Genomic DNA, 22,110 nt, shown 5'->3' with positions numbered 1-22,110 from the left:
ACGGCCCCGCCCCAAGCCCCCCCATCGCCCCCAAAAAGGGCCAATATATAGCCGCCCAATCCTGTTTGCCGCTGGTGTCTTTAGTTTGCCGCTGACCTTTGCCCGCTCAGTGATCTCAACTTTACTGCGTAATAGTAAACCGTGGGTGTCCCACCGCGTGCACTGCACGCACCGCCAACAGGAGTTGTTTCGAGAATAAGGTCCTGTATGCATTTCACAGCAGGACTACTAAGTCCGTACATGGCCCCGAATGCAGCTCATCACTTTGCACGCACACACAGAGATACTTCACAAGCATCGCATTTCGCGGCCCGCACCTAATGCTATGGTCCGTAAGTATAACAAGCCACAAAGCTAACTTGTACATCACACATCACATCACCTACTAAATGCCTATGTATTGTGTGGTCACACAGCTTGGGCATTGCGTCTCAATGTCCAAGCCGCAAAGCTGAGCAAAACCAACTTGAAGCAATTTGTAGGGTTTTTCGTGATTTTACCCAATCAAATGCAGCAGGCCACCTGGCCTACGATTTCCGATGATAATACATTTTCCCACTGTTTTCTGCCTAAAGTGTACTGTTATTAGGTAGTCTATTTGGTTTAAACAATCCACCTATTTTTTGGGGTTTGAAGTACCTGTACTTGCGTACTGACTGGCGTCCTTGGAATTCTGTTGTTACTCGTCTTGCAGATGAGTAGATATTCCTCACATGTTCAAGTGAACTCATGGTTCATCCAGTACGACTGGTCTATCGTTGTAATTTGCATTGTTTTGACACGAAACGAGCACAAGGCTGGTTAACATTTTAGAGGACTTGGTAAATCGTCAAGCAAAGGCATAAAGAATCAGCAAGTGCAATGCTCAATTAATCACCTACTGTAGTCAAGTGGAATGTGAGCATACATCAAATCAGACACCATGTAATTGATCAGTTCTTTAAGTCTATCAACAAGTGATGAGTTACTACGTAGTATATTGGAATTCTGTATGGTTCTGTACAATTGCGATTTGTCTCAGATCATGAACGCACTAACTGTTACTAAGGTCTATTGTCATTTCGCAATTTCGAGCGAATGATGTCGGATCGAGATTTCGACAACATATTCGAATTCAGGAGGGGGGTTTACACCGAAAACCCACCTACCGACTTCAACACGCCAAACGAACACAATAACAATCACACTACAATTTAATTACTGATGGTATCGACTTCACAAATGTCTTCTTCACAGTATCAGTAGATACTTTGTTCCAAACACGAATTGTCCGATGAATTGTTGCCGCACGCTTCTGTTCAGCTGTCAAAGTGTCGCACTCTTGATCGTCCTCTTCCACGAGCCACTCCGTCTTCAACATCGCCTTCAAGGGGCCCATAACCCCGAGGTCCAACGGCTGGCAGCGGCTGGTTGAGTTGGGAGGTAGGGGCTCGATGACACTAAACATGGCCTCTGCTACCTTGTCGTGCGCCTTCTCCGACGTGTGACAATTCAAATTGTCCACAAGTAGGACCAACGCGTCTTCAACATTTCAAGCCAGCAACTCTTCGAAGTAGATCATCCAATCCCTATCGTCCATCCTTGCGTTCTTTTGGACGGTGTAGACGTGTGACGATGAATAGCCAAGCAGTTCCTTGGTCTCAATAAAATCACCTAGTTGCCCCTTCACGATGAAGATCAATGGAAGCTTGACACCTACTCACCATCAGCTAGGTAAGATCAACTCTACCACGTACCATCCGTTAGGACGACAGTGAACCTCTAGGAGTCCTTGCTTGACTTGCCCACCTTCGATGACTTGCCCACCTCAGCGTACGTCTTGCCTGGTGGCATGTCGAAGTAGACACCTGTTTCATGCGCGTCCAGGAGATCAGAGGACTTCAACCACAAGTGCGCAGCGTAGCCAAGCCAGACAACGTCGAGAACTTCTTGTCGAACTTTGGATACACTTGAGACTCGTTGGGACAGGTGATGTTGGGTGCAGAAGCGCTGGAGAAGACGGCTGAGAGAGTCGTATCCCGTTGATTTGGACGACTTCGATTCGAGGTAGATAGTGATCCACTCGAAGTAATTGCGCCGGATCCACCGCATCAGGTGGAAGTCACGAACATGCATTTCCCCACGGCGGCGTTCTCGTACGTACGCGAGCAGGTCGTCGGCAAACGGAAGGATCAGTTTGCCTGCCTGGCCACCCGGGGGAGGGAACCGCGACTGCCGTGACGTTTGGTCGACTAGATGGCCGACTCCTTTTGACGCCATCCTCGCCAGGTCCCTTCGGGTATCAAATGCTCACGGTAAAACGTGGCTTCGTCCTTGCTGGTCCCCTCTCTGAATGCGGTGAGAAGTCACTTTTGGTCGCGGATGTTTAACGTCGGTATTGGCCTCGTTTTGTGCCAGAGGTCATTTTGAATGGCATGTACAGTCCGAGACAAAACTATAGACGCACCCCAAAATTTTGGAGTTTCTCATCCAAAAATATCCTTTTATCCGAAATGATCAATGCCAACATCCTTGAAAATGTAATTCTAGGAACTCCACAAAAGGATTTCTTTCATTTGTGTGTCGATCACAAGAAATATCTAAATTTCAAATTTTTGAGTGAGTCATAACTATAGACGCACTATATGATTCGACATTTACGGATTCTTTTTAAGCCAATCAGAGATCTTTAAAGTAATCAAAATGCTTACGAACACTTGTGGGACACACCGATGACTTCACCACACACATAACCAAGAATCGGACGATGCCTCGAGGAAAAACGATTACCGACCACGAAAAAGGCCAAATACAGGCATATTTGGAGGTTAACAAGTCGCTCCGTTGGATCGCCAATGCGTTGGGACGCAGCGATAAACTAGTCCGGACGTATGTTGCGAAGCTCAAGCAATCCCCAAATCCTAAGAGACCTGGACGGCGCACGAAACTGACGCGACGAGACGTTCGACGAATTTTCCGACTCGCCACACGCAAAGGAATGTCATCTAGGCAGATCTCAGCAGCCATAAGCGGTAAAGTAACTCAATGCGTGCGAATGTACAAATTCAAATGCGCCAATCACATCGCTTGACACGCTAGTTATTCCTTGGTATTTTGGCCAATAAAGTTTGCACCTCACTTCGGTACTTTTTGAAATTTTATTTTATGACGAGATGCAACTCTCCGCTAATTTTGCTGTTCAGCACTGTATGAATGATGGTTTTAATTAGCTTTCATTACTATACAAAACTACTGTGTTTCGTAAATTGTTTCGTAAAGGGGGACATTACACTTGATTATCATTATACTACGTAGTACTTGATTAAAGTATGGATTACACACAAAAACTGCTTGATCGTCCAAAGCATTCACCCAAAAACAAAAAAAGAACAGAGGAGACTGCGAACACCAAAATCTCTACCCCAACACAGAGGAGACTGCAAACAGTCGTGTAAAAACCCAAAGCACCCCTTTGATTTGTTGTATGAAATGTGAGCAATTGCTGTACGCCCCGCTAGCACTGCGTCAAAGAGAAGACAACTACGTAGTACGATTAATAATACCGATATGATACTTCAAGTACAACAGTGACAATGTGTGTACACAGTATGCTGTGAATGCACAACATTCACATGGATAATTTCGGATATTGCAGGTCCCATTATGTCGAACAATTGATTGCCAAGATGCAGATGGAGCAAAACGTCATCATCAAGCCCCAAACTACTTACTGTACGTAGTAGTATTTCCCTTGTATGTTTGCGTACAACACCGGACAACACCTTCGCCATGGGCGAACGAACATCGGGGTCGAAGGCACGCCTGCCATTCACTCGAGCATGTAATTTGCTCCGAGAACGTTGATCATTCAAATTGCACTGCCTCCGAATAAGATTAAAACTCTATAACATAATTCATGGAGAAATATTAACTCAACAAGGGTTTCATTGCCGAGGTCAACAGTTTTCAGTTTACGAATCATGGATCATATGTATATATCAGTTGATGGATGTATCACATGGACGTCCTAGAGTACTACTAGTACCAGATGTATCACATGGACGTCCTAGAGTACTACTAGTACCAGTAGTACAGATCCAAGCGAATCGACATGCATTTAGAGAATACTTAAACGCTTCAACATGGACGCAAATGTCAGTGGCCGGCCCTTTGGGTCAGTTCAATCGATTCACAAAACTCCCAAGGTCGTGTTTCCCATTTTTGAATTTCCCCGGTGGCCAACATGTTCTCGACCTTCAAAGCTGCTGCAGTCCTTGCTCTTGTGGCCACGGCATCCGCTGAGGGCATTTTTGACTTCTATGAAGACATCACGTCGATTTGCCTTGCTGACCAAGCTCAAGCAACCCGCTGTTTGAACGACGCCCAGCCCATCAAGTACCAACTTGCCCAAGCTGTGGCTCGTATTCGCACCGGGACCTACTGCACGGCGTGGCTGTGGGGGTCGGAAGGCCACTTGGTCACAAACAACCACTGCGTCCCGAACGCGACCGTAGCTAACCGGACCCGAGTCGAGTTTGGCTCCGAGTGCTCGACTTGCGCCGACCCCAACAATGATATCAGAGGTGCCTGTGTTGGAACGTTTGTCGCCAACAGCACCACGCTTGTGTTTACGGACAAATCATTGGACGTGTCGGTGCTCAAGTTGAACTTGAACCCCGGTGTGAACTTGACCCAGTACGGGTACTTGCAATCCCGCGCCGCGAACGTCACGTTGGACGATCAAATCTACATTCTGGGTCACCCCCGTGGTAAACCGAAACGCATTGCGTTCTTGAATGACGACGGCACGCATGCTCGCATCACGAACACGTCCGCGAAATCCCTATGCCGTGAGCAAGACACGTTGGGGTACAACGTCGACACCGAAGGCGGAAATTCTGGTTCCCCCATCTTGGGCGCCCACGACAACAAGGTCGTGGCGTTGCACAACTGCGGGGGGTGCCAAATTACTGGTCAAAACACCGGCAACAAGATGACCAAAATCGTCGCCCTCTTGAAGTCTCAGAACTTGTTGCCCAAGGACGCGGTGGCCGATGACCACTGCTAAGTGTTTGTTGTTGTGATGATCTCGTCCGATTGTTGTGCTCTTTGTACGCGTTAGTTTAAAATAGCAATACAATCGGTTTGAAGTGTCCTTATTTATATGACCATAGCCTGTAATCCATCAATATCGCGAACGCTTTTTGTGCACTAAAATGTCGTATGTTTGAAGCACTCCACCACAAAAAATCCCTCGAATAAAAAAAAAAATAATGGTAGCATTGGAAAATATAAATCCAGTTGTATTTTTTAGTGACAACTGAAATATCCCAATAATCGATTTGTATTTTGGAATTATAACGTAACGTTAAGAATTGGTGAAACATTTTTGGCTTTGTATTTCGAGAACGGTCGAAATATCTTAGTTTTGTATGTATGGAATATTAATTTACAATATGTAATACCTGGGTGTCGTGACGCGTTTTAGTTTATCCATGAATATAATCATATCCTAAGAAAACTCCTCATTACAGAATGAAGCCATTGGATTGGATACAATGACAACCGTTCGCGAACTTGTTTCTTAGTATAATGCCTTCAAATTTACAGTTAATGTAGAATTGAATTCATGAAATTTCTACTAGGTATTAAAAATGAACATAGTTTTGAACTTCAAGGTGGTGTCCTGATCCTTTGGCTATTGATGGCGTTCGCGATATTGATGGATTACCTTATATGGTACTTCTTATTGTGAATTGGTGTTACCCGTTGACGTCAAGTGGCAATAAATCCACCTCACGACTTTGATTCGCCAAAAATACCTAAATTCAGCTAATCAAACAGTATTTCCTTGAGTCTGGGAAATGAACAGCAGGAACTGAAAGTCGCGGCGACACGGCAGCGTGAGCGCCGACACAGTTTACCACTGCCTATTCGTATATAGTCTCGGGTTATCATGCAAACATGAGTACTACGTCTCATGTTTTCATGAAACACGTTACTCAAGTCAACCGGTATATAAGCTCACAGTTAAGCAAGTCTAAATTTCGGCAAATTATTAAAAATTCGAAGTTACGAATGTAGAATAGAAACTCTTGCACTATCCGAAGGGTTTGTTGCTATGGTGCACTTCATCTAAAAACTTCCAACTGGCCAAATTGAAGAGTGGAGGTTTTATTATTTAACGTGCAATTAATGTAGTTAAACCCAAAATCCAGATACGTTAAATACCGATTTCATGCGTTTTATCACTGGAGTGGGAGGTTAAAGGTCCCAACTGCCTCCGGATATTAAATACGGATAAGAGTCACATACAAAAATCAAGATACATTTGAGCGGCCACCCCTATGGCCAAATATCCAAGCGCCCATGTAAAATACCGCTAGGTTAAATATCTATTTCTGGACCAATTCATCACCAAATTTGAATCTGAGACGTAGAATTTCTTCACCACATTGAGATCTGTCGATTATACGTCTCAATTTGCTGCAATTTTGAGTAATGAATATGAAATAAAAGTCAGAAAATTTTGTGAAAAGTTGGTAGTTTATAGATGACGTGCACCATATTTCACGCGAAAATAGAAATTCTAGGTGACGTAATTCCTAAAAAGTCCGGATAGTGCCAAAATAGCAACTGTTTGATTCCTCCTCAATCCCTCTTATAATGCATATTACCTCCATTGCCTAGTAATGTACTCATTTGTAGAGGACATATTTTTCGGAGGTATTTTTGCCGCCAAAGCATGTGCTCCGCTTTTTGACACGTCAATCGACAACCATAGCCGACGTCCACGATGAGTAGGTGCCAAAGCGTCGCACAGGACGACCGCCATTCAAATACGGCAAGAAAGCTCACGTGCGCCACTTCAAGAACAAGACGGTCGACTACCAACACCAATTGACAGTGAATGCCATTCACCGCGTCGCCGAGGTTGGGATGTCTGCTTTGTAGACAGCTACTGCGTCAACTCCACTCCCACTCAAACGCGACACGACTAGAAAGAAGGTGTATGGATGGATTAAACAGAAGGATCACATCCATTGGACGGTATACCTGTTACCTACCACATGCTTTTCACATGACACATGCTTTGTGTCATGACAATGGAAACAGCGATTGACGTGGGCCTTACCGAAGACAAGTTCAAGGCTGGTTGGCATTGGACTCAAGGCTTCAAGCACCGCCATGGCCTGTCACTCCGCGCTAAGACGAGCTCAACCATAGACAGCTGCTGTGAACTACAAGTAACTTCCATCGAAGACCCCACGAAGGACAACACCGTGTCGGTCAAGTGCGGTGGGAAACCCAAGGAGCGCGCGACTGTAATGCAGCCGGCGGACACGACTGGAAAGAAGCACCCACTGTACCTGGTCATGAAGTCGAAAAGGTCCACGATCAAGGAGATATCTTACCATGCGCCAAGGATTCGGACGTCAAGTGTGGGGCGCCGTTGAGCCACTTGCAGGAGCGTCATGGCTGCCGGATCTTCGGAAATCCAACGGTTTGGTGGAACGCGGGCCTGTTGTTGGCCTTCCTCGAGTGCCATTTCTCGCGGCGAGAAGGCGGCAAGAGGGTGAACCTCTTGTGTTACAACTTCAGTGCGCACTTCGCGGAGTCCATCTACATCATTCTAGAGCGTGTGCAACCGCGTTTTACCTCGTGCTGTCAACCTGCGGTTGTCGCGTGGATTCGTTCTCTGAAGACAAACCTGCGCGATCGTTGGCTTGTGGAAATTTGGCGCCAGCTCCGAAACAGCAAGGCTGCCAACCAGAACCTCAAGCTCGCGGGTCCATCGAGATCTACAATGGTTCAGTGGATCACTGGGGCATGGAACGAAGTACCTGTAAGCGTGATTTTGAATGGGTTCCGTAAGTGCAAGCTCATTGACTGTGCTACCGTTGAGGTGTTTGTGACGGAGGACAGTCTTGACGACGGCGACATTGCTGATTTGATGGCAGACTTTGCCGTCGAGGAGACAATTGATCCAGCACAGGATATTTGCGCTGTAGATGACCTGAAATTGTTTACAGTCCCCGAGGGTATCGAGGGAACTTCTGCTCGTATGTTGGGATTGGCTAGGTCAATTTCCTCGATTTCTGAAGGCTCGGATTCGTCTGAACATGCACTTTCACATGCAGTGTCCACTGCACTCCGGAATGACATATCTCTCACAATACGATTTGTTTTGGTCCAAAATTTACAAGAAAATCATTCATGAACTATAATAACTTGTGAAACACGATATCCATTATGAAATGAGATTACAATATTTTTATTATATTTCGAATGCAATATCCACAAGTGAAGCAGAAAATCAATTTAATTTTGCCTCTGTAATATAGTTATAATTTTTCAAGAGGTAGCCCTGGTTCCCTCGATGCCCTCGCAGACTATTAGTTGTAGACAATGTATTATCTTACCATTTGTATGAGATATTTTATAACGTTTCCCTTTGTTCTCTGATACCCGTAACTTTTTATAATAATCCACTCTAATATTTGAACTTGGGCAACCTGCGACGAATTCCCATTATCCGAAATTTCAGAGTACGGATAATTGCCCCGTGACTATAAACGCCGGCTTTCTTGGCGGCGGTCGCGCGGGTTTACAGAATACTATGCGTTCGGCTGCAAGTTTAGTGCGCGATTATAGCGTGATCATTGACGAAGATGTACATGTCACTACATATCATATAACTTTACTGGAGGGCAAGATACCCACTTCATCACTCAAGGTCCATTCGATGTTGCAGCGACTTCGTAGGGGTTTTTGACGAACACATTGAGTTATGCAAGGATGAGATACAAGTATATTGGTACTGACTTGTACAAGGATGAGATACAGGTAACTTTGTATCTAAGTTAACGTAGTTTTTGTCAGTTGCATATACATCAGTTTTTGCCCCAGCGAGAGCGGAGCCCATTTTGCGCTGCAGGAACATAATTCATCTCCCACGAAGATGAATACGGTTTTAACTGGTTAAATAGTTGGCGAAAAGCACCATGCGATGGACCACTAGGTCACATGGGGTCACGGCTGCGACGTTCCTTTCATCACTATCCGAACTCGGAGAATAGATTAAACACCCCGAAACCCCGGAAACCCCAAACTCCGAGTACATGAATACAATTTATTTCTGAGAAGCAGAATACTCCAAGAAACCATCAAAATCGATGGTTTCCAGAATCCGGATGCTTACACATTAATCCGGTTTATACTTTTGTCAATCGAACACAAATATCGGATTCTTAATCGACAAAATAGAATCGATAGATCTCGACAAGACAAAGAGATCCTACATCTCAAATTTTCATTTCGAGAAAACATGAATGCGAAATAGGATATGATAGTTTAGAAATATTAGCTGGCAGCTGAAAATTTGGCCATAGGGGTGAACGATGCCTATACACTTAACATTTGTATCGGAATTTATCCGACATCCACCGTACTTTACCCGGACATTTGTATTGGAATTTATCCGAATCCACCGTACTTTATCCGGACATGTCACTTGAACCAGCATTTGACACGAAGTGAGCACATGGGGCGTCGAACACGTCGCTCAAACGTTGCGCGAACTCAAGCAAAGCGCAATGGCGTCTACGCTGGCCCAAACCCAGAAGTCGACGCTACTGCAAGCATAAACATAATAACCAAGACAGATGAAGTTGCAGACTTGTCGTTCATCGAAGACTGGTGGCAATCGAATTGTATGCAGCGACCTGCCTCAAAGTGGCAGTATGCGTCTTTCTACTCCGGTAACTAACAGAGGAACAATATCCGGTTTTCCGGTTAACCGCCACACCCAATGGCAGCAGTAGGTCTTGCCTCTTGAGTAATGCCTACTACGGCCATATAATTGAATTTACCTTCGTTATACCTACGCTAGGCCTTCTGTAAGGTTAACAGCCTCAAGCTCCGAAACCAATGTCGTCCCAGTCCAAGACCATGCCAACCCAACCTGATGTCGGGGATATCGATCTTCTCCCTCAGCCCCCTCGTTCGAACGCCGACGACAGTGACACTGAACAGCTAGCACCCCCCCAAAGTGACCCCTGCGACGGACTTGAACGCCTATGCTATGGCAGTGCTCAAACAACTCAAGTTAATGCTCCTTGCGCATAAACAAGAAATCAACGACCTTCACGCTCAACCTACGGAATCGGCCAAGCCCAATGGATTGTGGGCTGTTGAGTCGGAGACCAAGGACATGCTGCGAAAGGTCAAGTTCAACGGAAAGTACATCTCGGCCTTCAAGGTGAAATTCCAAACCGTCTGTCAACTGCGCCACATCTGGGAGATTGTTGACGGGAGTTATATCTTACCTGACGACGCCGCGGAAGTCGAAGCGTTCGAGTACGAGGACAAAACCAACCTGGCCTAGTCGTACCTTCATACCTCGCTCTCCAATGAAGTCTTCGATATGATCCGCGAAGATAGCACCCCAACGGAATGTGGCGTACGCTGGTGTCGAACTACGAGACAAAGAAATGTCAAATACTATCTACGTCCTGCGCCGGCTTTGCAGCCTGCGCTACGATCCGAAAACAGACATGCTCAAGCACATCACTAGAGTATGAGCCACGATCCGCGAGCTGGTTGACATGGGCAAAGCAATGACGGAGTCGGGAAGTAGTTGAGTGGCTGTTGATCTCCTTGCCCGACTCCGGTCCGGACAACTACAACTCCTTCATCCATCATCTCAAGCCAACCCCTGGCCATACAGTCAAACTCAAAGCTCTTACCAGTGCCCTGCTAAACGAAGAAGAAACGCGCCGTGAAAGGAATCGATGCAATCGAAATGACGATGGCCACGATCGCCCAAGGGACGCGGAACGTCAAACGCACCTACTGGAAATGGATACAGTTGAATGATTGGTGGATTGTATCCGGAATTTCATCGCTTTGGGGTATGATTGGCTGTGGTTATCCGGAAGAACGGTTAGAGGCGAAGGCATTGAGGACATGACGCTGGAGATCAACGCACTACAAACGCGATTGACAGAGCTGAGCGACAAGCGACGCTAGACTGGCGACGGCCTCCTTTGGTGCTACATCTGCAAGAAGAAAGGAGATCACGAAGCAAAGGGGCACCCGGGATACGACCCCAACTATGTCAACAAAAGAGCCGGTGGGGTAAACAATCGCAACGTGGGACACATGGCGGGAAACCTCGCCTACGTCCTACCTCGGATGGCAGCTCTTATTCCGACGCTGCGCAATACCATGTCAATTCTGTGACTGTGGGCGACACCAGGCGAGTCATGGAGAATTATTGGACCTTGGATAACTGCGCCACGGGCCACGTCACCGGCAACCATCACTTCATGCACTCGTGGAAGGGGACGTCCGGCTTGATCCTACCCAACCAAGCGGTTGTCAAGGGACGTCGAGGGACGGCCAAGATCCATATCTTACGCAAGGGAGAGCATGCCACGTTGAAGCTGCACGATATCACATATGAACCGACAATCTACAAGAACCTCATCTCTCACGTCCGTCTGCTTCGCAGTGGCTACCAGCTTGCCCATCAAGATCTGAAAAAGACAACTTACGTGGACCGGTTCAATGGCCATGAGCTGCACTTCGCAATGTCTGACAGCCTTTACGTCCTCCAAGACGTGGCCCCGAGGGCAGCAGTCGAACGCATCAACGCCACAACACTGGCGACCGACATGGCCCTCGATCCTCCTTCGGATGTCAAGCTTCGCAACTGGCACAAGAAGCTCAATCACACGGACATGCGACAAGTGGCAAAGATTATCCAGCCAATCCTGTTACCTGGCATTGACAGCTCCATGACCAACCACATCTGCGATGGGGGCGCCCAAGGTCAAGCGAAACGCGTATCGCTCCGCAACACACACCCCTACGTCCCCGCCGATCCACTTGAGTGCCTGAATGGCGACCTATGCGGCCCAGTCAAACCACGTACGGTCACGAATCACGAATTGTTCACCAGCATGTTCATAGACCAAGCGTCCCGCCATATCTTCGGCAAGCTACTCCAGACAAAGGATGACACCATCCTACATGTCGATGCACTGGTGAGCGACCTCAACTCGCAACTCCCACATACCTGTGTTCGTATGTTGCATACCAATGGGGGTGGGGAGTACACAAGCTCCGCGTTCAAAGCTGCCTGCCTTGCCCCGAGGCATCCGCCAGAAGTTTGCGAATGTCGAGACACCTGAAGAAAACCACCTGGCCGAGAAGGCCAACGAGTTTGTGTTCAAACAGATACGGACGTACCTCACCATCAGCGGCCTTCCCTCAACCCTGTGGGGATACTTATTAGATTACGTTGTCTTCGTGTACAACAATACCCCGCAAGAACTGCTCAACCAACGAACGCCCTTTGAAGCCCTGTTCTCAAAGCCCAGCCGTTTGTACATGCTCAAGGCCGTTAGATGTCTGGCCTACAAGTTCATTCCAAAGTCACAACGCAAAGGAAAACTCTCAAACTCTGCCGTACCATGTGTCTTCCTTGGCTACGCACACGACCGCCTTGGATACAAGCTCTGGAACCCTAAGGACAAGACCGTCACTGTGTCACGCTCAGTTACGTTTGACGAGTCGAAAGTTCGCAATGCCGACATGTTTGCCAATGCTGATTTTGCCCATGGCCGCCTACGTGTACCTCAGTCCAACGTGATCGCAGGAATCACGTCGGCTAATGATCTCAAATTTGCCCGATTTGTTGACCCCGACGACACGTCAGCACCTGCTACTCGCACAAGGCCTGCATCAGACGAACCCCTTATGAAGCGAAGCAAACGTACAATCAAGGCTCCACAGTGCTTTGCGACTGTTGCAGCAGTGCAGGCAGTTGTGCCCCGTCGCCCAATCGAGCCGTTGACCGTGGCGGACCTGGCAACAAACACGCACAGAACAGAATGGGAAGATGCCATGGCCGCTGAACACGCCTCCCTATTAGCCAACGATGTGTGGGTGTTGACTGACCTACCCAAGGGACGCAAGGCTCTGAAGTGAGTCAAATGTTCATGCACACAAGAATTAGGGAATCACAGGTAGAAATCTGGGGGACACACACGTGTATCAAAACACAAGGGAATTGACCTAGCGTTACAGCAGCGAGCGACGACAGAGCATCCGCCCACAAAATTGCGCGCACCGCAGCGCAGCGGAGGTCGTGTGTATAATTTTGTGCAGGCGGTGCCTTGGCGAGGAGTGAGCCCCAATCGTGCACTTCACCGAATGTCCAATCGATTCCTCTCTCGGGAAAGCGGCAGGTAGGCCGCAGGCCATGCCGCTCCCAGACGAGGCCTGTGGAGGACCAAATTACCTTGTATAGTATTTGTAACGTTACAGTTTCATATGATTCCCCATTTTCTACCTGTGATTCCCTAATTCTTGTGTGCAGAGTTTCTGTACTCCTCTGAAGTCCAAGTGGGTCTGGAAAGTGAAGTACCTGTCGACTGGCGAGATCGAGCGCTTCAAAGCCCGCCTCGTCATCAAGGGGTTTCTCCAAATCGCAGGGGTCGCCTTCACTGACACCTTTGCTCCAGTCGTGCGCCTTGACTCCCTACGTGTCGTGTGTTCAATCATCGCAACGCTGGACTTGGAGACTGTTCAGTTGGACATCAAGACTGCATTTCTCAACGGAGAATTGGATGAGACAATCTACATGGTGCAGCCTCAAGGGTTTGAAGTACCTGGAGAGGAAGGCAAAGTCTGCCTACTGAAGAAAGCGCTGTACGACCTCAAACAAGCAACGCGACAATGGCACAAGAAACTCGACGTTTTTCTCTGCACACTCGGCTTCAAGCGATGCTAGAAGGATCAATGCATCTATGTCCTACGCGATGCCGACAACGCAGTTTCGGCTTTGCCGTGTACGTGGATGACATAACACTGGTCGGGAAGGACGCCGCGGCACTTGCGCGCCTGAAAACATGCATCGAAGGGCAATTTGCGACAACCGACAAGGGTGAGCTGGACTTCCTACTGGGCATCAAGATTCAACGGGACTGCCAAGCGCGTATCCTGCACATGCACCAACACCTTTTTGTTCAAGACTTACTTGCTCGCTTCAACATGGCAGGCTGCCATCCGTCTCCAACTCCTCAAGCACAAGGTGTCCGGACTATTGAAGCGCCCGACACCCGCGACGTCCCGTACCAAAGCCTTGTCGGAGCGCTACGGTATCTGGTATCAGCGACAAGGCCGGACATCGCAAACGCAGTATTATACCTAGCATCACACAATCACGGCCACACGCAGACCCATTGGCGCCTTGCCAAACGTGTCCTCAAGTACCTGTCTGGGACGTCAACCTTGGGCTTGCACTACGACGGGCGCATTCCCAGCACTACTATCGCATACTGTGACGCTGACTTTGCAAATGACAACAACGACAGCAAATCCATTACCGGCTTCGTCATCATGCTCGCTGGTGCCGCTGCGGTCTACATGTCTCGCAAGCAAAGCTTGGTCGGCCAAAGCACGACGGAAGTCGAATTCATCGCGGCAGCCGAAGCCGCGAAGAGCATTGTCTGGCTGCTCGAACTCCTACGTGAACCAGCCTCATCATCTACACCACTGTGGGTCGACAATCAAAGCGTCACTCAAGTTGCCAAACGCACCTCCGCACACGGGCGCACCACGCATATCCGGCTTCGGTTCCACTTCATCCAAGACTTGGTGACCGATGGCACGCTGACCCTACAATACATCAACACAAAAAACCAGATTGCCGGCATCCTCACCAAAGGAGTAATACAAACTGGCAAACTGCGTTTGAGAAACTCCGCTTCCTCCTTGGTTTGCGCCTCCTACAGGGCAACCAAAGTTAGCATGGACAAAATGAACCAACTGTAAACACAAATCACAAATCTATATATCTTGCACAAACCTGTCTGCTTTCACGTCCATATCTACCTCACAGGCAAACCAGGAGCCTCCACAACTGTGACAAAGCGTCATGCGCCCCGGGGCAAAAGGGAAGCTGTCAATGCGCTGCTACAATATATAAACAATACCACGCCGTCCAGAGGAGGTTGCCCCTCCACTGGTCGACATCAAATCATATAAATACAGCAATACATGCAAGATATACCTAACAGTAAACCAATTGTGACTCACGTCACAATTCCCCGTCGAATAACGTGGTCCATACGGTCTGATACATGAACGAACCGGCCCGGACCACCCCCTGTTCACTCCCCACGGGTGTCCCTCCGGTTCGCTTCATGGATGACTACTTCCTGAACGGCCGCTGTGTGGTGTCACCTCACAGTCGACAGGTCAAAATATCCATACATATTGCCATTCGGCACAGGGGGGGCAGGTGCTCATAACTCCAAAGTGTTCAGCCTACATGGATGATATTGATACATTGACAAACGCAAGAAATGAAAATATACACGTGAAGCATACATGGTTATAACGTTGCATAACGTTGTCGAAATGTGACACGTATATGAACGAACCGGCCCGAACCATCCCCGGTTCACTCCCTATGGAGTTCCCCACCGGTTCGCATCATCGTGTACAGCGGCATGTCGTTGTTACTAGACGCACTAGTGAGCTGTGGGGGGTCACCTCACAGTCAACTCTATTGGCGTCAAGATCACTACAACTGAATATGTGACACTTGTGCATACCAATGATCACTACCTTGTTGTCGCAAGCCGTGCATGGAATAGTGCTTCATAATGATCACCGAATGAGCGGAATGTTGCTGTGTGGAGCCACCTCACAGTTAACATCCATAATCGTCACTACAATTTGACGTGAGAATATGGATAGATATAATATATGATCATTACAATTCGACGTGAGAATATGGATAAACATAACATATGATCATTACCATATGCCACGAAACGTAAACCCCAATATCTCCTGCAAGCGGTCGCAGAGACGTCCCATTCGTGATCAGCGCGTTGTCTAAAAGATGCCTGCGTCAAAAGGACCAAATGTCCAAATGCAATGCGCCGTGTCTTGGCCCGACGGTTTAATCGTCCACAAAGTCCAACGTGCAGCATTTGCATGAAGAAGGATGCAAACTTTGTCGAGACCATCTACCAAAGCGTGAAGGATGAGATGCCGTCAGTCCAACGTACCTATGCCGGAAAGAAGATCGTCATAGACTTCGACAATGCTTCTTGCCACTCGCAAACGGAGAACAGAGTTGTCCTCCTACGGCTTGCGCCGTATTCGCCTATGTGCAATCCTTTCGACGGTTGCTTTAGTTCGTTGAAGGCCAAGATCAAAGCGTAGCTTGCTTTGCGTCGTTGAATGACGATGGAGGTCGGTGAGTACGCGACGCTGACACAAGCGAGGATGGCGTTGCCCTACAAGATTCAGTAAGTTGTATCACTCATGACCTCGTCATGAGGCCCTTTATGCACTCACTGCGTTTTGTCGAAGCTTCAAGTCCAATGGAGAACATATCGTATGGGGCTGGTCTGTGAAAAACCGTCCAAGCTTTAAAAGCATCTCCAACGGGGGGTCCCTATATCGATGTCCCTAAGGCAGGGATATTATCCGAACTATTTTCGAGGATTTTGAAAATATATCAAAAGTATTTATTAATTTCAATCGAAAACGTGCACGGAAGCAGGAAATAACTCAGGCGTCCCTGCTTTTGAAGTTGTGTTATCCGGAAAAATTCACGTTTTAGCCAATCAGGAGTCGTATTTGCATCCATATCGTACGTTTGGGCGTTTTAATATGTTGCTTTTAAAAATTCTATTCACGCTAGGTTTCTTGTTTCGAAGAAAAGTGCGGTTCCATGGAGCAAGGTTGTCGACGACCAAATCACCAGCGCAAATGCGACGACGAAGGTTTCTGTCAACAATCAGGCGAAGTAAGAACTAATCTGATCGTGTAACATTGCGAATATAGGCATCAGCTCCATCTAGTTCGTTCCAATATGACCATTTCCCTCACCCTCCAGAACGAAAACTTGGACGTGCACCATAAGTACTGGAAGCTTACTTCAATTCCACACATTTAAATTGCCTTGTGATTGAATTTACAGTAAATGCCAACTACTACATGTACTACTAGTATAAGTAGTACTACGTAGTAGTATGTTAATCGAGCTGCGACACATTTGTAAAGCGCGTCAGTTGCCGCCACAATCCGTCGCGGGTCACAGGCACTTGGTCGTCGTCGTCGTCGTTGGTCGAGTTGTCGTTCGACTAGATCCGCCACAGTGAGTACTTCCTCCAAAAAACCAATAAAACTACTACCTAGTAACGACTACTAACTACTACTACTACAATGCTAACGTACGTACGTACATAAGCCGAGGGCAGGTGTTGGGGTGGAAGAAGCGAAGCGAAGGCTGCAGTACCCGCCTTGCGCTGCAACGACTCCCATGTGTCCCTTTCCACTGTCGATGGCGGTGGCGGCGGCGGCAACGAGGCGGCAGATGTCGCAAACAACGAGTGCGGCGCTGTATGTTGAAGAGCTGACGGTCGGTACGGCGCTTCGGACGCCATAATGTCCGATGTAAACCCTTCCTCCTCTGCCATGACCACCTTCTCGTCGTCCGAGATGGTGGCCCAGTCCAGCGCAATGTCTTGGACGTCGAGCATGTAATCGGTCTCGTAAACAGGGCGACTCTTCAACGCATCCACCACCTGCTCCTCTGGAGGGTTCGCATCTGTTACTTGGTGCTCAGTCTCGGATAACACAGCCGCCGCCCCGTCCTTGGCTTCCACAGTTGCCCCATTCACTTGCTGTTTCTGCCGCTGTTTCGCGTCTTCCTCGGCCCAAAATGCCGCCCCCAATGCCACGATCCCATTGCCAGCCACGAGTGCCTTGTCCGCGGCGCTGTCGGCCCGCGCTTGCTCCATCCGCCGACTTTGTTGCGTCGCCTTCTCGCTGTCGTCGTCGCCACCGCCAGCTTCTTTTGGCGCGGCCAGCTCGGCGAGCTTCTTCTCACGTATGTCCGCTTGCCAGTCGCGGAATTCTTGGAGCGACCGCCGCCGTTCGTCGTGCTACATGGCATTCCACGCATTGTAAAACACATTTGCAGCACATCCAGCAAGGACAAAAAAGTGTTGGAGGCATTGAATAATACGAATTATATTGTGCTTTCGAGTGAAATTTCGTGTTGTGGTGTTGGAATTTAAATCGATTTGATTGGCTACTTCAGACGAGCTCAAAATGATTAGCAAATCAAAACCCATTTCTTAATGAAATTCAACCAATCAGATCGATTGTGGATCAGTGCGCGATCCCCTCCCCAAATTTGTACTATCAAATCGACAATATTGCCCCAAATCTGTGCGTTGGGACGGCAGGAATAATAATAATAATAATACCTCGTGCTGGATGAATGCCTGTCGCGCGATTTCTTCGGCAGCGGCGCCGCCTTCCTTCCACGCGGCCGCGGTGTGGCGCTCCATGGCAAAGATCGGTCGGTCCAAGTACCCCAGCTGCGGCAATGTCGTGATGTAGGTCTTGCGGAAGTACTTGGTCTTGGACACGGCGTCGTTGCCTGACCAAGCAATAAACATGGAGTTGTTAACGAGTAACGATCGGTACTATAGATCAAACACATAGATGATACTTCAACTAACGTTTTATATGCAGGATCAACCAATTGTACTAACTTAGTACCTAGCGTCTCCAACCCCCTAGTATTCGCCCAGGTACTAACTAGTATTAATACAAATTATCACTCATAAACGACAAAGCCATCCTGGTAATCACAAGATAAATACACATGGGAAATCCATAAGAATTAATATTGTACGAACGGTCCCAAGTATTGTTGTGTAGGACATCGTGTTTACATACAAAATTCAGTATAAAGAATAATCGATTGATAGATTTGGCGAGTCAGCACAAAAGTCAGCCAAATTTTGGGTAAAAAAGGACAATACCAGTGAGACGAAGGGCTTTGAGGTTGGTCATGGCTTCGAAAACGTGCAAAATGGACGGATCTCGTAGCTTGTTGTGGCTCAAGTCCAAGTTGGTGATCGACTTGTAGTTCTTGAGCGCTTCGATGTCTGCCACGTGCTCCAGTTCGTTCTTGGAGATGTTGAACGACGTGAGCTGGGTCAGCGCGCCTAGGCCTTCGATGGTGTGGATGGCGTTCTCACTCAGGTCGAGCGTCGTGAGGGCCGTGAGGGCCTATTAGTTGGTGTGATTAGTTGGTGTGATTAGTTGGTGATTAGTTGTACGTGGAGGTTCTCCATGCGCTCGATGCGGTTCTTGTTCAAGTACAAGCAACGCAAGTGCACGAGGCAGTCGACGTTTTCGATCACACTCAAGCCGTTCGATTCCAGCCACAGCGCCTTTAGATTGAAGAACGGTTCCAGTCCTTCGATCTTCTGGAACCCTTTAAAGTGCGCAAACCTACGCAGCCATGGACATGATGCATGGAGACAAGTTCATGCGAGCGTACAGGTTGTCGTTGAGGTCGGGCGTCTCGTAGCCGTCGTTGTCCACACACAGCTGGACAAGCGTCTCGCGATCCATCACGGGCAGGTGGCCTTTCTGCTTGAGCTTGAGCTTTTCACGGTCGCGCTTCCTCAGACGCTCAAGGAAGTCGATTTCTTCGTTGTTGGTGCTGAACATGATGGAGCGGCGCTTCGACTTGAGGAATGACACAATATGTTCTGCAGTTTGGCGACGTTTCGGATGCGAACAAATGATTGGCTAATTATTCACGAATCGTAACTGTGTTGGGTCGTGGGTAACGTATGATTGGATAAATATGAATGGTTAACTTTAAGCCAATCAAAATCGATTCTACAATATAATATGGCCAATAAACATGCGTGGCAATCTTTGTAAAATCTTCCAACCGGCCTTGACATCATGGCGGACTTCGGCGAGGTGGGTACCTCCCCCCATGACACTCATGCCCATACACCACTCGTCGTAGCTCGTACTGGTTCTGGGGGACATGCACATTCCCCACCGCGCGGTGGACATCCCAGAGAAGTTCAAGAAGATGCTTGTGCCCAACAAGATGCAGCATGTCCTGTGCACGGGCAACATGGTTACGAAGGAACAGTATGACGAGCTGCGAGGCTTGGCACCCAATGTCCACATTGTGCGTGGCGACTTTGACGAGGTAGAGACTTCTAATCTATGACACATGCATCATGCATGAACGGGATGCCTAGAGCTCAAACTACCCCGACAAGAAGGTCATCACGATCGGGCAGTTTCGCATCGGACTATGTCATGGACACCAGGTACGACCTACATGCGACTTCTTCTTGACGACTACATCTCCTTACGTAGATCGTTCCATGGGGAGACGTCGACTGCCTCGCGGCGTTGCAGCGCAAGTTGAACGTGGACATTTTGATCACTGGACACACCCACCAGTAAGTACCTCCTGGTCTTGATGTGCTCCGTTGGTGTGCCACGTCATACATTCGTTTGATGTATGTAGGTACAATCTACACGTTCAGCACGGCAAGTGGTTTGTCAACCCCGGCTCCATCACGGGTGCATATAGTACATGCACTCAGTACGTCCAACCAACGCTCCATCTCCCTCAGATCTGCCATGTTCATCATGACGGGCGTAGGGATGTCGTGCCAAGCTTCATCTTGATGGCCATCCAGGGCCCGAAAGTCGTCGCGTACGTGTACGAGCTCAAGGACGGCGACAACGTCGTCGTGTCCAAGACCGAGTTTGTCAAACAGCACAAGTAGCCGCACCATCCTTCCATGGAAACTAGTTTAAAACCAATTTAAAACACAATTATGGTGTTTCCAAACCAATTCTAAATACAATTGAAGCATTCCCCATTCAACGCAAAGGGCGATTGAGAACTGCGCAACAAGCCATCACGGGGATGAGTACGTAGTACTCCAATATGATGGTGGCTCCATGGAAGAGCCACGGCACCTGACCCAGCATCATCATGTTGATGGAATTGTGAGGGTGGAATATGGTTACTATGTTGGGAATCCAATGTACGTTATCTTGATAACGTAAAAAACCAATAGATGGCCCGAAAATCGACCCCTTCGCAAATTTACGATTTCGCAACACCTAAGACGATTTGGACGAACTTTCAACTGTGGTGTTATAGAGGATTGAACGTGCTACATCATACAAACAAACGTTGAAGGATTTGATGTATTCTTCACCAAGTTATTTCTGGTCAAAGTCTGAATTTTGTAAAGATCAGTAGATGGCCCTAATTTAGCCTTGAATACACTATACTTCGAAACAGTGGGACTTGTAATTTTATTGTCGATATGAAACGTATTCACTAGCATTTATATGTAATTTAATAAATTTTGTCATGAAAGGTGTTTCGGGCCATTCTCTGATATTAGTACTAGTATCGGGGAATCTACTTTGCAATATGTTAGCAATATAATAGAAAGATTTTGCAACTCATCCCTTCACTGCCACGCCACTAGAATATGCCAAAATCGGCTTTTTTGCTTCAGTGTACTGACCAGTCAAATTTTGGTTTTGCAGACCAGTCACTACACTTATCCGGTTATTGTACGGATTCACACCTGCATCGTCCCGCAGCTCAGTGTTCAAACATGGTACTCGCACAGAAGGACCTCGCCCTCCTGCTTGCCCACGCCAAAACCAAGCGACAACGGCGCTTCGTTTCCGCAGTCATTGCAGCGCAAGTTGTGGAACGACCACTCATCCCGGACGTGCGTTTTGACCTCAACGCCATGTCCGATGCCAATGCCCTCCTCGAGTTTCGCTTTGACGTCGCTGGGGTTCAACAGTTGGGTTTCCTCTTGGGCTTGCCGGCCGTGGTGATCACGACTGCACGGAATCGAGTGCTGCGCGACGAGGCCATCTGCATCCTGCTTTCACGCATGGCGTTCCCGACTCGTCTGTTCGACATGGCCAGGACTTTCGGCCGCTCCCGCCCAGTGCTCTGCGATGTGTTTTTGCATGTGCTAAACGAAATATACGACCGTTGGAACCACCTGTTGTACTTCAACTACAAGCTCCTTCAACGCAACGTCGATCGCTACTGTGCTGCAATCCATCGAAAAGGTTCGCCGTGTGCCAGCGTCTTTGGATTTATCGATGGCACAAAGATTCAAACCTGCCGAATTTCCACTGTCAACGACGGCATCAACTTGCAGAAGGAGATATACAGCGGTCACAAACGTGTGCACTGTCTGAATTATCAAGCAG

General features: G+C 48.0%; 6 protein-coding genes across 8 annotated transcripts in view; 4 read left to right on the top strand and 2 right to left on the bottom strand.

Annotated features, from left to right (window-relative positions):
• Positions 1-1,186: 1,186 nt before the first annotated feature.
• Positions 1,187-2,427, bottom strand: H257_07188. 2 transcript variants are annotated; one of them, XM_009832628.1, is made up of 2 exons: positions 1,737-2,427; positions 1,187-1,695 (listed from the first exon to the last, which is right to left on the bottom strand). In XM_009832628.1, the coding sequence occupies exon 1, from the start codon at positions 2,257-2,259 to the stop codon at positions 1,762-1,764; it is 498 nt and encodes a 165-aa protein (XP_009830930.1). In that variant the 5' UTR covers positions 2,260-2,427; the 3' UTR covers positions 1,187-1,695; positions 1,737-1,761. The 2 variants fall into 2 exon arrangements, with proteins under 2 accessions (XP_009830930.1, XP_009830931.1); XM_009832629.1 differs by having other exon boundaries at positions 1,381-1,663.
• A 1,783-nt stretch (positions 2,428-4,210) lies between these two features.
• Positions 4,211-5,138, top strand: H257_07187 (hypothetical protein). Its single transcript, XM_009832627.1, has one exon. It carries the CDS (start codon positions 4,223-4,225, stop codon positions 5,045-5,047), a length of 825 nt encoding a protein of 274 aa, XP_009830929.1. The 5' UTR covers positions 4,211-4,222; the 3' UTR covers positions 5,048-5,138.
• A 4,771-nt stretch (positions 5,139-9,909) lies between these two features.
• On the top strand, positions 9,910-10,366 carry H257_07186 (hypothetical protein; the record flags this gene model as incomplete). The annotated part of the gene is made up of 2 exons (XM_009832626.1): positions 9,910-9,948; positions 10,019-10,366. The coding sequence occupies 2 exons, from the start codon at positions 9,910-9,912 to the stop codon at positions 10,364-10,366; spliced, it is 387 nt and encodes a 128-aa protein (XP_009830928.1).
• A 6,569-nt stretch (positions 10,367-16,935) lies between these two features.
• Positions 16,936-19,574, bottom strand: H257_07185 (hypothetical protein). The gene is made up of 6 exons (XM_009832625.1): positions 19,373-19,574; positions 19,149-19,323; positions 18,849-19,098; positions 18,285-18,460; positions 17,256-17,957; positions 16,936-17,153 (listed from the first exon to the last, which is right to left on the bottom strand). The coding sequence occupies exons 1-6, from the start codon at positions 19,543-19,545 to the stop codon at positions 17,046-17,048; spliced, it is 1,584 nt and encodes a 527-aa protein (XP_009830927.1). The 5' UTR covers positions 19,546-19,574; the 3' UTR covers positions 16,936-17,045.
• A 193-nt stretch (positions 19,575-19,767) lies between these two features.
• H257_07184 lies at positions 19,768-20,708 on the top strand. Of its 2 annotated transcripts, XM_009832624.1 has the most exons (6): positions 19,768-19,806; positions 19,856-20,047; positions 20,100-20,171; positions 20,221-20,306; positions 20,375-20,452; positions 20,513-20,708. In XM_009832624.1, exons 1-6 carry the CDS (start codon positions 19,789-19,791, stop codon positions 20,637-20,639), a joined length of 573 nt encoding a protein of 190 aa, XP_009830926.1. In that variant the 5' UTR covers positions 19,768-19,788; the 3' UTR covers positions 20,640-20,708. The 2 variants fall into 2 exon arrangements, with proteins under 2 accessions (XP_009830926.1, XP_009830925.1); XM_009832623.1 differs by having other exon boundaries at positions 20,375-20,708.
• A 783-nt stretch (positions 20,709-21,491) lies between these two features.
• The window catches only part of H257_07183 (hypothetical protein), a gene marked incomplete at both ends in the record, with an annotated part of 1,138 nt that continues 519 nt past the window's right edge, over positions 21,492-22,110 (top strand). The window contains one exon of the mRNA XM_009832622.1: positions 21,492-21,966. Within this exon, the coding sequence (XP_009830924.1) occupies positions 21,492-21,966 (475 nt within the window). The remainder of the gene's footprint in view (positions 21,967-22,110) is intronic.

This window comes from Aphanomyces astaci (genome assembly GCF_000520075.1).
Source record: "Aphanomyces astaci strain APO3 unplaced genomic scaffold supercont1.14, whole genome shotgun sequence".
Taxonomy (NCBI): domain Eukaryota; phylum Oomycota; class Saprolegniomycetes; order Saprolegniales; family Verrucalvaceae; genus Aphanomyces; species Aphanomyces astaci.
The sequence above is the reverse complement of the archived record's forward strand: the minus strand, read 5'-3'. Positions and strand labels throughout refer to the sequence as shown.

Excerpts from the sequence above, each read along its gene's own strand:
- H257_07188 (XM_009832628.1), bottom strand. The coding sequence starts at position 2,259 with ATGGCGTCAAAAGGAGTCGGCCATCTAGTCGACCAAACGTCACGGCAG.
- H257_07185 (XM_009832625.1), bottom strand. The coding sequence starts at position 19,545 with ATGTTCAGCACCAACAACGAAGAAATCGACTTCCTTGAGCGTCTGAGG. Across the intron at positions 18,461-18,848 it reads CAAAGCCCTTCGTCTCACTG|GCAACGACGCCGTGTCCAAG; the intron begins GTATTGTCCTTT and ends TTGCTTGGTCAG. Across the intron at positions 17,154-17,255 it reads AACACCTGCCCTCGGCTTAT|TCGAACGACAACTCGACCAA; the intron begins GTACGTACGTAC and ends TGGCGGATCTAG.
- H257_07187 (XM_009832627.1), top strand. The coding sequence starts at position 4,223 with ATGTTCTCGACCTTCAAAGCTGCTGCAGTCCTTGCTCTTGTGGCCACG.
- H257_07184 (XM_009832623.1), top strand. Across the intron at positions 20,048-20,099 it reads TGCGTGGCGACTTTGACGAG|AGCTCAAACTACCCCGACAA; the intron begins GTAGAGACTTCT and ends CGGGATGCCTAG. Across the intron at positions 20,172-20,220 it reads GACTATGTCATGGACACCAG|ATCGTTCCATGGGGAGACGT; the intron begins GTACGACCTACA and ends CTCCTTACGTAG.